At 32.1% G+C, this 16216-nt stretch overlaps 1 protein-coding gene across 1 annotated transcript in view; it reads left to right on the top strand.

Moving 5' to 3' along the window:
* The window catches only part of LOC139495007 (selenocysteine insertion sequence-binding protein 2-like), a 33221-nt gene extending 17425 nt beyond the window's left edge, over positions 1 to 15796 (top strand). Inside the window, exons 11-17 of the mRNA XM_071283120.1 lie at positions 1244 to 1314; positions 2537 to 2589; positions 4026 to 4224; positions 5051 to 5156; positions 6544 to 6658; positions 12702 to 12856; positions 14480 to 15796. Coding sequence (XP_071139221.1) covers positions 1244 to 1314; positions 2537 to 2589; positions 4026 to 4224; positions 5051 to 5156; positions 6544 to 6658; positions 12702 to 12856; positions 14480 to 15778 — 1998 coding nt within the window. The 3' untranslated portion in view covers positions 15779 to 15796. The remainder of the gene's footprint in view (positions 1 to 1243; positions 1315 to 2536; positions 2590 to 4025; positions 4225 to 5050; positions 5157 to 6543; positions 6659 to 12701; positions 12857 to 14479) is intronic.
* Positions 15797 to 16216: the final 420 nt, after the last annotated feature.

Below are 16216 nucleotides of genomic sequence, written 5' to 3'. Positions count from 1 at the left end.
TGCGTCGGACCAGTAGATTTTGTCAGCTGGTGGTCCGGCGGACCAGTAGAAATTTGTCGATAAAAATCACTGATTGCATCGCAATCTCCGTTTGTTTACAAAACAATTTACCTGTGAAATCAATTACACGGTACTGGGGGGTATTACAATTGATCAAGTTAATTAATATCTCGGGTGAGCGTCCTTCACAACAATACAAAATGTGGAAATTTTTGGAAGGAGTTAAACCGCCAGACCAAAAAATTAAGATAACTGAAAATCAAAAGGAAGATCAAAATAAAGTATACGAAAGTGACAAAAGGAAACGCAAATACCAAAAATCATGGGAAAAAGATTGTGAATGGTTGCATTATATAGTAGATCGGAATTTAATGAACTGTACAATATGTGAAAAATTTGCAGTGAGAGACCTAGATAGGAAATGTATTTTCGTAACTGGATCGTCAAATTTGCGATGACATGGAAGACAATGTGGATATTTTTTCTGTCCTTGATCCTGATTTTGATTAAGAAAATCATTGAGACTACCAAAGCCTTTATCAAAATCAGAATAAAGACTATTCCTTTGTTCCTGTCTAACTTATGTAAACGAAAGCATCAAAATAAAATTAAACATCTTTCATTTATATTAGATTTGTCAAATTAATGTCATTTTTGCAGGACCAGTAGATTTGGAGCCTGACCAGTAGAGTTTTCAGTCCACTGGTCCGGCTGGTACACAAAAAAGCTTAAATTCGACCCTTGCATATAACATATACACTGTTGTCATTGTCTTTATGTCTGTGTCATATTTAGAACTTTATATACCCCTGCCACTAGGTGATAGGACAATAAGGGTTACTCTTCTCTATGTTTTTCATACATTTAAAAATAAGTTTCTATTTTCTAATTTAGTTTGCCTCAACCAAATGTTATAAAACTTATACACAATACTTATGACTACAAAACTCGAATTGTGGTCGTGTTACTTTTACAGTTCTCTAAATATGCCACTGCGTAAGCGAAGGCATCATCTGTGTCTCATAATTTATTTTTTTAATGCTAAAACCCAAGTCCTGTCATGAATATTTGATCAGTTTTATTTCTTTATGATGGTATAGAGGAAGACATCTGTCCGGTTTGTATATATTTAATTTTGGCCAACATTCCTCCTGGTTGTTAGTTGTCTTATTGGCAATCATACCACTTCTCCTGTTTTTTGTATAAACTTTTAACCTTATTCTTTTTTTCCTTATTATTGTAGGTGATATTGAAAGAGAGAGAAGAGAAGAAACATTTAAAGATGTTAGAAGGAACAGAATCAGGATCAACAGAGTAAGTACTATAAAGGACAGAATCAGGATCAACAGAGTAGGTATTATAAAGGACAGAAGCAGGATCAACAGAGTAGGTATTATAAAGGACAGAAGCAGGGACAGAATCAGGATCAACAGAGTAAGTATTATAAAGGACAGAATCAGGATCAACAGAGTAAGTATTATAAAGGACAGAATCAGGATCAACAGAGTAAGTATTATAAAGGACAGAATCAGGAACAACAGAGTAAGTATTATAACGGACAGAATCAGGATCAACAGAGTAAGTATTATAAAGGACAGAATCAGGATCAACAGAGTAAGTATTATAAAGGACAGAATCAGGATCAATAGAGTAAGTAATATAAAGGACAGAGTAACTGGTCATAAATAATTACTTAAAAGACTTTATTATTTTGTGGAGACAATGAGATTTCTTTCCAAGCATTAATACACAGTACTGTTGAAGAATTTCTAATTTTATGATTTTATAGTTTTGTTAATTTCATGCAAAATGTATTTAAATAGACCAGATGTTTACACAGGTGTTAATTGAGCTTCCTCTGTAATGTTCTACTTTCCTTATTATAGAAATGGTAAAGATTTGATTGACATCTTAATGGATCATGATCATTATTGTCACATAAACTGCTGAGAAGAGCTTTTTTAAAAAGCTCCAAGCATCCTCAGAGCATGCTGGGAGCTTTCTCATAAGAATAAATCTATGATCCCTTAATAGAGTTGAGAATGGAAATGGGGAATGTGTCATAGAGACAACAGCCCAACCAATGAGCAGAACAAAGCCCAAGGCCATCAATAGGTCTTCAACACAGCGAGAAAATTCCTCAGTCAGAAGCTGACTCCTAACTGATAATGTATATATATATCTGTTCAGTCAAATGGATTTGACACTCAATTCGGAAACAAATAATTGAACATAAAAAAAACGTACAAGACTTACAGGCTAGAGGTTATTGACTTGGGACAGGTGCAAAAATTATGTTTGGCTTATAGCTATCTTAATCACTAAGTAATACTGGTATTGACAATGGTCTTATAGCTATCTTAATCACTAAGTAATACTGGTATTAACACTTCAATTTGTTGTTGGTAGAAAAACATGCCTCTTTAAAATTTGAAATTGTCCAGATACAAATTTTTACCCTTCTGATTTTGGTAATGATTGGTTCAAAAGATATTACATGATGTAGATTGTCTATTTAACGTCTCTCTATTTCCAGAGCAGCGGTTGGTATTGGTGTAGTTAGTGCTGAAAGTGATCTGTCTCAAGATGGTAAGTCATCAAAAAACAAGTGTAAGGGAGCTACCATTTGATTTTTAAGGTGGGGGGGGGGGGGGGCTAGGACGAAATTTTTTTTTTAAGTTGTAATCTCTGTCCTGCCTTTTTATTTTTATAGTTTATCCTGCCTTTTTTTTACAAAAATTGTCATTTTTTTTTTGCCAAGTTGCTCGTCCTGCCTTTTTTTTAACTCAAAACTCCTGTCCTGCCTTTTTTCAAATTTAAATCCTAGCCCCCATAAAAATCAAATGGTAGCTCCCATAGTACTATTACAAGGAAAACATTGATTTTGATGGACCAAGGGAAATAACTCTTAGAATCATTCTAGTTGCACTATTTTATAACATAAATGTTTTCATGGATCTAGGTGAAAGCTTGTTTCAATAAGTTCAAAATGATTTGTCTGATAGGTAATACACACTAATTATATAAAATTATATTAATTAAATGTAAGAACAGTAATTAATGTATTTACTAATAACTTTGATGACTCAGTCACTTGGATAAACTTAAATACAGGGAGGTTTGACATTAACCATTATAACATGTTGCCATACAGACATATTGCCATACAGACATATTGCCATACAGACATGTTGCCATACAGACATGTTGCCATACAGACATATTGCCATACAGACATGTTGCCATACAGACATGTTGCCATGATATTTCACTTGTTTTTTGTACTTTCTTAAGAAATGTCTGGACTGTCATTATGAGCACAAAATGATTTTATCAGGTTTTCTCCCCTGATATTTCTCTAATATTTCGTCAAGTGTTATTTTCAGTTTCATCTTGAGTCTGGAATCAATACCAATGAGGTTTCAATAGTAAAAATATGTTTTCCCCATGTTACTGAATGAGAGAGAGAGAGGTAGAGATTATGAATAAATATCAACCTTAAAATTAATGTTTTTAATATTTTTTTAATTTCACATTTGTTCGAGATTTTATAGTTTATATCAGACACTTTATTTCTGATTCTTCAATATAGTTTCTTTAAAAATATGTAGATCTCATCTGATTGGTCCCTCAAATAGCTAGATCTCAACTGATTGGTCCCTCAAAATAGCTAGATCTCAACTGATTGGTCCCTCAAAATAGCTAGATCTCAGTTGATTGGTCCATCAAAATAGCTAGATCTCAACTGATTGGTCCATCAAAATAGCTAGATCTTAACTGATTGGTCCCTCAAAAGATAAACCCTTGAACAAATCTTACTATATGTATGTGATATTTATGTCAGTCCAAATATGAGATGAATTCAAAAAAATAATCTGCAAATCTGTATTAATAATATATTCTATGATGAACTATACATGACACATAATTCGTGTGAGGATTTCTTTTGACCTCATTATTTGATATACATTTCAATACTAATGGAAAGATTGCTTACAAATTTCTACATCTTAATGTCATTACAGCCATGAGTACAAAGAGTTCAATTGATTACACTGGTACCCCAGGAAGTGCCAACCTGTCTCCAGTCAGTCAGACTTCACCTATAAGCATGAGTCCACTGTCTCCAGGAACCAGTCCATTAAGCTCAGAGGTCAATAGTCCTATAGCTGGGGCTGTTGGAAAGGATGTTGTTAAAAAGATACACAGCAGAAGATTTAGAGAGTGAGTTTATTTATCTATTTAGTTATAATCATCTTCTTAAGATATGATATGAACCGTGTATGTCTGAAGCTGTCAAACGGAATTATAGACCCTCTTAACATAGAATTGTCCATATTTTGGAATAGAGATTGCATGAAATGCAAATCAGAATCCTATGTTACTGACTTGATAACTAAATATTCCAAGGCTTATCACTACTTTTTTGATAAACAAAATAATGAGCATTGATCACAACATTCTATACATCCTATCCATGATCATTTCCAGAAAATTAATGTAATATATGCTCAGATCTTCAGGTCACAAAATGATGTTACACCTATAAAGAAAATTACATAACTTTTGCAAGGTGCTGGAATCTAATATCTGTTCTAAAAATATAAATGATGTCATTGTTAAAGTCATCTTTAAACATGGAGTTACCTCCCTTAGTCCAGAATTGTAGTTTTATTCAATGCAATATTTAATTTTACTTTCCACTGATAAATTAACGCAATCTTTAGCCTTCTGTGCTTACAAGCACTTTGATTAGTAAAATTGGGAGATATTTTTTACAATTTGGATGAAATTTGTCATGAAAGTTGCATATATATACTACATTGGAAAAGTCTTTTTGAGGAGTTTTTTTTTATTTGAACTATTTGTCCAAAAGAAATAAATAATGAAATAACTGTGTTTGTTGGACATATAGAATACAGTGCAAATAGAAAAAGCATGAAATATAATTTGGTTAATCTTATCACTATTCTTCTATAATACAAAACTATTTTGAATCAGCTGAGTTAACCTTTAACCTTACTCATGATAATTGATTTTCTAATTACAGATATTGTAATCAAGTATTAGATAAAGATATTGATGAATGTGCCACCACCTTATTACAAGATCTGGTCAGATTCCAGGACAGAATGTACCACAAAGATCCTTCTAAGGTCAGTTGTTAAAAGATAAAGAAGATTATTGGGGCCTTGGTGGCCGATTGATCTAAGTAGTTACTACTGTAATCACTAGCCAGTCAACACTGAGGTTGTGAGTTAGAACCCCACTTGTGCGGGTGCACTCAACTCCACTCTTAATTGTCTAGAATTGTCAGTTTTCCTATCGAAGGTCGGTTGTTTTCTCTGGGCACTCCATCTTCCTCCACCAATAAAAACTGGCTGCCACAAAATTAATAATCTATATGTGGTGCTTAAAAGTGGTGTTAAAACACCACAAAACAAATAAAGAAAGAAAGAAGACTATTAAAGTAATAGTCTGTCTGCCATTTTTTTATGGTATTATGATTTTGTGCAGAGTTATAGCCCTTGGACTTAGAAGATTCACTAAAATAATAATTTTCTGCACTTTTTTAGTCACTCTTGAAGATGAATATATAACTGATTTATAGTTTTATCAAGACAAGTTACAGATCAAGTTCCATTTTTTATCCAGTCTGATTATTTTGTGCAGAGTTATGGTCCTTGGTCACTTAAATAATCGGTTTTTAACACTTTTATAAGACCGCAAAGATAAGAAAATATATTTGATATATGGGCCCCTTTATCAAACTATTCCACATTAAGTTCTAAAGGGTCCAAAATTGAACTTTGTTTGATTTCATCAAAAATTGAATTCTTGGGGTTTTTTTTATATGCTGAATCTAACTATGTATTTCAATTTTGGATATTGGATCATAAAAGTATTAAATGTCCAATGTAAATTTTTTGAGTTTTTAGACCACAATCATTCTGTGTCAGAAATCTATTCTGTGTCAACTTTTTAATCACAATCCAAATTCAGAGCTGTATCAAGCTTGAATGTTGTGTCCATACTTGCCCCAACTGTTCAGGGTTCAACCTCTGTGGTCATATCAAGCTGTGCCCTGCGGAGCATCTGGTTTTAGTCATGCTTGAAGATATTGACTTGATATTTGTGATAAAGTTTACACCATGACATGTTATAGAATAAGTTATTATTTTGTACTTTCCATGACGTGATTTCTACACTCATATGTCTATTCGCTTGTTGTGTGATGAAATGTGTGTGGTCCAATGAAAAATAGTATAACATATTAACATCAAATTAATACTACGCCTTGGTGATGAGTTTTTCAAATTTCATGTTACCATCCATTAATAAACATAAAAAGTTTATTTCAACAAGATAATTACTCCTTGAAAACCAATACTAATTCTAGCAAACTGATTAAGATAATAATTGAAATACTAATCAAAGGGAGATAATCCAAACTCACTTGTAACTTACATTGAAACTGTTAGCTTCTTTTTATATAGTAAGTTATCTTTTTCTGTATGCTGAAATGTATTTGTTCATTTTCAGGCAAAGTTAAAACGAAGACTGGTGCTTGGTTTAAGAGAAGTTGCAAAACATTTGAAATTAAGGAAGATAAAATGTGTCATCATTTCACCAAATCTGGAAAAAATACAATCAAAAGGTAGGAAAATTACATTATTGTACTTTAGGCAATAAATGTTATCAAACAAGCCTTTAATCTATCAAAAGGTAATTTATGATAATTACAATATTGTACTTTAAACAAAAAGCCTTGAATCAATTTATTGCAAATTCAGAATTAAAAATCTTGGGAAAAATTCCTGTCCAGTTCTTGTATTATACACATGTGCTATCACGGCATCATAATCAGCTTAGTCCAAAGACATTTGGTTTCTGACCCTAACCTAACCTAACCCTAACTTGAGTAAATAAAAATTGAAATCTCTGATATTATATGTTTATAACCACAAAAAGAATGTTGTGATTGATTTTGGGGGTTAGGCTTCTAACAGTTAAGGAATTAGGGGCCAAAAAGGGGCCAAAAAATCATTTTTCTAGTTTTCACACAATAACTTGTGAAACGGTGTATCGATCTATCTGAAGTTATACCACAAGTTCAAACTGATTAGGGGCAACAAAGGGGAAAACAAGGGTTTTCTTGTTACTGGATAATTGGAAAGAAGTACGATGTTAGTACTAGATATAGGAAGATGTGGTGTGAGTGCCAATTAGACAACTCTCCATCCAAATAACAATTTATAAAAGTAAATGTTAGATTTGGATTAACCCCCTAAATTAGCTGTGAATTCATTTTAATTCACAATTTTTTGGTTGTATATTGGAATCACGTTGTGTTCGCCATCGGCCGCCACTTCGTCAGCGTCGTCAGAAGACAGATAGTTTCCGGATAATAACTTTAGTATAAGCTTAGATAAATCAATTAATTTTTAATAATGTTTATAACCACAAAAGGAAGGTTGGGATTGATTTTGGGGGGTTCGGTCCCAAAGGTTTAGGAATAAGGGGCCAAAAGGGGCCCAAAACAAGCATTTATCTAGTTTCAGGACAATAAGTTGTGTAAAAGTATTTCAAATACTCTGAAATTGTACCACAATGTTTAATACTATAAGTAGAAGGTTGGGATTTATTTTAAGGGTTATGGGGCAAACAGTCTAGGATTATTATGGACCAAAAAGGGGCCAAAAACAAGCATTTTTCTAGTTTCCAGACAATAACTTGTGTGTAAATGATTGGATCTCTCTGACAAGGTTCCATATAACAAAGGGAAGGCTGGAATTCAGTTTATGGATCTCTCTGACATTGTACCACAAGGTTCCATATAACAAACGGAAGGCTGGAATTTGGTATGGGCTCAATTTCCCCGAAAACATGTAGGAATTAGGGGCCAAAAAAAGGGCCAGAAAGAAGCATTTTTCTAGTTTTCAGACAATTACTTTTGTTTAAGCGTATGGATCTTTCTGAAATTATACTACTCGATTTTTTACTTCAAAGGACAGACTGAAAATGAGTTTTGGATTTTTACTCCAAGGGCAAAGAAAATTGCACAAAAGCAAAAAAAAAAAAAGTTCATTAGACCACATTCATTCTGTGTCAGAAACCTATACTGTGTCAACTATTAATCACAATTCAAATTCAGAGCTGTATCCAGCTTGAATGTTGTGTCCATACTTGCCCCAACTGTTAAGGGTTCGACCTCTGTGGTCATATAAAGCTGTGCCCTTCAGTGCATTTGGTTATAAAATGCTGATTACTTTCTTAAACTATCCTGGATATCTACCATACTTGGACAGAAGCTTGTCAAAGATCATAAGATAAACTCCAGAAGTTAATTTTGTAAAAAGAAAATTCCAGTTTATCCGTATTTTACTTATAAATGGACTTAGTTTTCTGCCAGTTAACATAACATTCACTCTGTGGTTAAAGTTTTTAAAATTTTGATTACTTTCTGAAACTATCCTGGATTTCTATCAAACTTGGACAGAAGCTTGTTTATGATCAAAAGCTTAGTATCTAGAAGCAAACTTTGTAAAAATATATTTCCTGATTTCCCGTCTGTTACTTATTATGTACTTAGTTTTCTTCCAGTTAACATAACATACAGTCTACTGTTAAAGTTCCTAAAACATTTTTTAGCTTAATAAAGAAGGCGAGACACAGGCTTGCGCTGAACCCTTACAAATATTTTCTTTCAGTAGTCTCAATAACTAAGACCTAAATATAAGTCATCACTGGAAAAAGTCAGTTGACTCCTTAAAAGAGTTATTGCCCTTTAATGATATTGCTGAGTTATTTTAGTGTTTTAATGATGAAACTATAGGTTGTGTTTTCTCTATCAACCATCACACATATTTAAAAAGTTTTAGTTAAAATTGTGGTCACATCAAATTGAGATTTATTATGATGTGAAATATATGCTAGATTAGGGTTTAGTGGGTAACCAAATATTGAAGTGTATGAGAGGTGCATAATGCATGTATGCCCTAACGTACATATTCATGCTGTTTCCTAGCATTCTGTGAACATGTATGCTCTAACGTACATATTCATGCTGTTTCCTAGCATTCTGTGAACATTCTGGTAGACCTACCAGGACAAATGACTCCAAACTTTACCTTTAAGTGCTTAGGCAGTATCATTCAGAGTTCAATGATTTTTTTAAAGAGTTTGACAAATAGTGGATGAAATTAGAAACCCATTGAACGCATGTTGAAACTTATTAGACTGTTGGCTTCTGCTGTTGTCTGCTCTATGGTCGGGTTGTTGTAGCTTTGACACATTCTCCGTTTCCTTTCTCAATTTTATGTTGTAATACAATTTGATGATTGATTAGTTTTGTATAATTAAGACTCCTTTTATTAATCAATGATAGCGTGAGAAAATTAGTCATGCTGTATGGTAGTAGAAAAATGTTTTTTAAATCGACTTTAAATGAATAAATCAATGATTCATTATTTTAAATGTGTATTCTTTGAAAAATGATTACTACACAGTTGGTGTTCTATTTCTACTCTTGATTTAATTAAGTTGTGATAGTTTATTGATTTAATGAAAGCTTATTTACCAGGAAACATTATCACAATGTCCTATATAAGAGACAGGAACCCAAGGTTCATTCTCGTCTCATAAATAGGTCTCATAAATAGGACGGTCGGAATCATCCATCTTTTAACAATGAGGGGAATCTTTATCAGAAACTTAATGATGTCCTATAATGGAGACATTCTGGTCTCCTATCTAGGACAGTTGGAATCATCAATCTTTTAACTATGAGGGTAATATTTATCAGAAACTTAAACATTAAATAAAAAATCCTTCATATATTTCTTTTTCCATCTATTTTACTTTTTATTTTATGTACAATGTTTTTTATAGGAGAAAAAAATTAACAGCTTATATTTGATACATGTCAGTATCAAATGAAAGTAACAAAAATGATTAATAAGTTCGAATTCAAATTTGAAAAAGTCACAGAAAAGTTAAAAGTTTGCAAGTACTGAGGTTTTTAACTTTGAATTAGCTTAATGGATTAATTATAGCTTTAAGATTAGGAGTTCAGTTTAATTAAGTAATTTTCAACTTACTATGGATTAAAAAGCCACTAAAACGACTCTTTTTTTTCCAATTTCGCAGACTCAGGTGTAATTATCTCGAACTAAATTCAGCAGATATAAAAGAGGAGATTTAAGCAGTAAAAATGACCAAAAATTGAAATACTTATGGACAGTCCTCTCATTGACAATCACATCTTCTTTATCAGTTTTTTTTTCTCAGTAAACTTGATTGTAAAAACTTTTAAATTATATAGTAAAGAAAATGACTATATCTCATGTTGACTTCAATTATTATTATCACACCTTAACTTCAATTACTATTTTCTCTGTCTTTCCACAATCAGATAGAAGCATTTACATTTTAACATGGTTCAAATATTTATAAGGTGAAAAACGTTTCTATTTAAAAGGATAAATATGTTAATCTTGTACAATGATATGTTTCTTATGTAATGAATTGTGTAAATGCATTCTGATTTGAGATTTATACAAATATTAACCTTTACATGGACACAATAACAGAAGGATCTTATCTTAGTACTTATACGATATTGTGAAATAACAAATTACACTTATAACAACAAACAAACTGTTTTTCTTTTATTAACAACATTTTAAACTTTTCCTTTGTGTATTTTGTAGAATTTGTAAATTACTTTTAAGGACGACACATATATTTTATTTCACACCAACATTCTTCTTCTGTGTGTGTGACAGTGGCATAAATTTGAAAAAAAATGATTTTTAACTTCTAGGGAAAAAATTGTGTAAGATGCATGTTCAGAAAACAAGTTTATTTTAAATACATGTATATATAGAAATTTTTTAAGAAAAATAGATAATGCAAGTTGATGGATGGTAGAAATTGAAAATGAGATAGAAAAAAAATTGAATTCATTACTGTATCTTGCAATATTTATTTTGAACCATTCCCCACTTTTTTATTTGTTATAAGTGAAAAAAAATTAATTACTGTATCTTGCAAATTTACTTAGATTTTCCCCTTTTCTATTTGACATCCTCTCTTATTACATCTATATTTGACATTTGGTCTGGGGATTGATAATGAGTGTTAATTAATATTTTCTAAAAGTCAAAATACACTGACTTATATTTAATTAAACTACTATCTTTATACTGTTTAAGTTTATGATGAGACAGTTATTTTAGTCAGCACTTTTCACCTGTAGCAGTGAACTGTTATTGAAGTACATAGGTACCTGGTGTGGACAAGTGTACTGCCCAAGTTTGCATGTACTTGATCAGTGCTTCAGTTCTAATATGGATCATACCAGTGTCAAGGGGTGGCAGGGTTTGGAGCAGTACCATTAGGTAGATTAGGGAAGTTATAGGGGAACATCCTATTGTTGTGATTGGGGATTACAGGTTTAAAGTTTATGTGTCCTTGAAATAGTTCATGGATTATTCCATCCTTATTTTAAATCACCATTAAAGCTACAGGATATGGATTGTTCCATTATAATTTATTATATTGCTGATATTGTGTATTGACTATCAGATTATGTAAATCAGAAGATTAAAGATTAATCAAAAAAGGAAAGCAAGTTTGCAAGTGATGCAATGATGTAATATTAACAGACAAACCATTTTATAGATAGTAACAGACTGGAGTGGAAAGGGATTTAATTTAGAAAATTATACAGATAAACTTGATCTAAAAAGGCAGATTAAAAGCATAAATGAGTGAAAATTTAAAAATGTACTAAAAAAATACAGGAGAACAAATCCCAATTATCAGGTGGCTTGAATTATTAACATCACTAAAAATAAAACTCCCCCCTTTTTGATGTTTTTATAATACGGCCCTGTGTTAAAAATGAGCTTTTTGATAAGAAATTTAATTATTGCTTCACTTATACTGTTCTATCTATGTTAGATTTAGTATTTGAGGTGCTTCACTTATACTGTTCTATGTTAGATTTAGTATTTGAGGTTATAGATTTGAAATTTTTAGTGGACGTTGTATTAAGTTTTACATGGTCCATCTGTCTGTGCCAATGTCCCAAAGTTGGTTTCCATTCTATAACTTTAGTTTACCTCAACTAAATGTTATGAAACTTGTACACAATGCATAATACCACAAAACACTGATCAAGTGTGAAATTGGATGGAGTAGTCAACATATATTTGTTCCGCCTAAGGGCTATTCCAGAAAAAAATGTATGGGGGGGTTGAAAGGCAGTTTTTGTCGGCACCTACCACCCAGACAATTGTAATTGAGAATTATAGTGCATTATAGTGTGAAAAGTTGCTCTGATACCCATCACCCATGTATTATTCATATAATGTGCCTTCCAACCCCCCCCCCCCCCCCATACATTTTTTTTGTGGAATAGCCCTAACAGAAGTTCCAATGGAAACAAATTTGTTATAAACATTGTCATACTATCTATTCCTGTTGGAATTGTATACCATTTATTCCGTTAGGAACATATACTGTAATAAACATTAAGTTTATCAGTTTTGATTTGATTGATGATAAATTTTAATGTATTTTTTTTCAGGATGCATAGATAAGTAATGTAATTGTAATTATTTTACTTTTATTTATCAGGTTTATAGGAGGTTTAAAGATGATTTCTGATTATTTTTAATTTTGATTTTTTTCAGGAGGACTAGATGATGCTTTGAACAACATCTTGACGTTATGTAATGAACAGAATGTCCCGTTTGTATTTGCTTTGGGAAGACGAGCTCTTGGTCGTGCATGTGCTAAAATGGTGCCAGTTAGTGTTGTAGGAATATTCAACTTTAGTGGCTCTGAGGTGAGATTTGTGTCTAATCTGAAATCTTACTAATTGGCTGTATCAATCAAGATTGATTTCATTAATTTGTGAATAAAAGAAGGTGCTTTGTATGTTCCAATGAAACAGCAGCATCCCAAAACTAGATATCTAAGACATCAACTAACAGTTTTCATAACTAATAGAAAGGTATACAATCATCACCACCAAGTCAAGAAAAACATTATATTAATAAATATTTAATTTTACATAAGAGTATAATGAATCTCTGTGTAAAGCATGGTCTTTGGATGGAGAGTTGTCTCATTGGCAATCACACCACATCTTCCTATATCTATCTATTAAATTGGTCTTCAGATATCAAACTGTGGTATATTGTTTGTCAATTTAAGGAAAAGTATTATCATCAAAGATAGTTGATTTTAAGTTTTCTTAACATTGCCATATCCTGAATATTCATGAACCATTTGTTTGTAGAAAACAGGACAATCCTTAACCATACTAGTAGATCATTATACAATGTTTATCCATGGCATACTGTACAGTTATAGTATATAGTATAGTTGTATTGATGTAGTGCTAAAAGAGAGATAACTCCAACTCTGAAAATAGTCAAACTTTCCTTGAGAACAAATACAAACATTCTATTGGATTATTTGTGTTCTCTCTACCAATTGTTATATATATATATGTGTAAAAAATATAGAAATTCTATACATGTGCAATTTTTTTCTAGATTTTATTATATATTAAATTAAATACCTCAAAGACATTATAAATGAACTCAAGAGACATATAAGAAAATCACATGAATTTTCAAAATAAAGTTATTAAAAAAACATGTAAATTTTCAAATTAAAAGCAAATTCAAATAAATTATTATCTTGAAAAATCACAACTTTTTTTGCAAGTTCACATGAAATTCATGTGAGATTCATTCAGTTTATGTGTGAATTTTCATGAGAGTTTCACTTGAGTTCATTTGAAGTGAATTGATGTGAATTTCATGTGATATTTAAATTAGCCTGTGTGCAATGTTCAGTTGAATGTTAAATCAGTCAGTACAATGATGAGACTGTATGAATGGCTTGGTTGCAGCATACAAGTATCTATTTGTTTCTCTAACAGGGCTTATTAGTATCCTCGTATTCCAGTTATTTCAATGATGGTATAATGGCAAGCAAATTAAGTAATATAATTGAAGATAAAATTAACCAGTAACGAACTCAACTTCTTATTGACATAATTAATTAACAAAAGTAAAGTGAAATATTTTATAGATATCTGAATTTCTCATGACTTATAGATGTTTTAAATGGCTGTTCATTAGTTAAGAAAAAAAATTGTATTGAAATTGTATAAAAAAAAAGTATTAAAACATTTGCTACAAATTTAAATGTCATGAGGTTTAAACTAATGTCAGTTGAGTTTTTCCTGGTTTATTGTATTAAGGGTGGAAAGATTTGTGGTCTTACACATGTATTCTGTTTTGAACTAAAATCTTTCACAAATTGCTAGATTATAATTATATTTATAGCTTACTATATAAACTTGTATGATTTATAATTATGTTTGTTATTAGACTGTTATGACTATGATGATAAAGAAATCATGCAATATAAGCTAAACTTTTTATGTTTCCAGGAGAACTTTAAACAGCTGATAGATTTGACTGCCAAAGCCAGGGAATCTTACGGAGAAATGGTGGCTGCCATTGAGATAGAAATCAAAGAGTATCCGATGAAGAAACAACAAGCCACTACACCACATGTGTTTGCTCACATGGGCCACTCACGCACACCTTCAGGAGCTAGTGTCCTCTCCTTTACTAGTAGTATCTTATCTGAACCTATCTCAGAGAACTACCCTCACTCTGAGCCAGAGACTGATAGTAAAGGCTATGAAATAGTTAAAGATGATGCATTAATCAAACAGGGATTACCGACTGATTCCTCGGGGTACCAGACACAGATGAGGATAATTCATTCTAATACCAAAGACGATGATGGGAATGAGGCTGACAACGAGGAAGAGGGCGACAGAATCAACAGTCTCTGTGACGAGAATCAGGACGCTTTACCACACATTGATTCTATACATACAAGTGGTGCACACGATCTCAACACAGAAATCCTCTCACAACATTCAGGACGCACGCTGGAAAACTGTGAAGCAATGTCTACTCATTCATCCAGAACGTTAGGTGATGGTAGCTCAACCATTCTCGCAGACTTTGGCGATCGGTCAAAACATGGCACACCAAAAAGTACGGAGAGTCCGAGTAATACGTTACAAAGAGGGAAAGTTGTTGATGAAGAACGGATACAACATTGGGTCGATGAGACAAGTTCTAGGTTAGAGAATTTAGCCTTGGAAGAGGAGAGTTACGAGGATAGTACTGATGAAATGACGGATAGTGACGAGTCAGAGGAAAAATACAATTTTGAAATGCATAATGACGATAGTAAAAAAAAAATAATTGATTGTTCTGCTGGTGAATCAGAAAATAAAAATAACGAAGTGTTGGAAAATTGTAAAAAGTTGTGTGATAGTAAAACTGATATGGAAAAAGTTAGTGAAAAGCTTCTAAAAATAGCTTCCGATAGTTGTGATGGCGAACATGTAAATGCCCAACCAAACAGTTGTGATATTGTAAATAGCTCGGATAATTCAATGGTGGAAATTGATTCTAAAAACTGTTCAGAAAAATCTGATATGGAGGATTCTAATCCCCTTTCTGAAAACTCTAATATGGCTGATTGTACAATGAAAACAGATAAAGCCACCACAGACATGACAGATATTAGTACTTGTGATGCAATACAGTCCTCCGATCAACAAAATGTTATTTCGGATAGTGATACAACCAAAGACCATACTAGAGACACAAACTTAAATAAGAACACAACTGTACCTACAAATGTTGAAATCCACTTTGATTAAATTAAATTCTGCATGTTGTTTGTAGGTTTTAATTATGAATTACCACATTGTCTATCATGTCTATAGATTACCACATTGTCTATCATGTCTATAGATTACCACATTGTCTATCATGTCTATAGATTACCACATTGTCTATCATGTCTATGGATTACCACATTGTCTGTCATGTCTATAGATCATCATGTCTATAGATTACCACATTGTCTATCATGTCTATGGATTACCACATTGTCTATCATGTCTATAGATTACCACATTGTCTATCATGTCTATAGATTACCACATTGTTTATCATGTCTATAGTTTACCACATTGTCTATCATGTCTATAGATTACCACATTGTCTATCATGTCTATGGATTACCACATTGTCTGTCATGTCTATAGATCATCATGTCTATAGATTACCACATTGTCTATCATGTCTATGGATTA

This window comes from Mytilus edulis, chromosome 11 (genome assembly GCF_963676685.1).
Source record: "Mytilus edulis chromosome 11, xbMytEdul2.2, whole genome shotgun sequence".
Taxonomy (NCBI): domain Eukaryota; kingdom Metazoa; phylum Mollusca; class Bivalvia; order Mytilida; family Mytilidae; genus Mytilus; species Mytilus edulis.
This window is presented reverse-complemented; position numbering and strand designations above follow the sequence as displayed.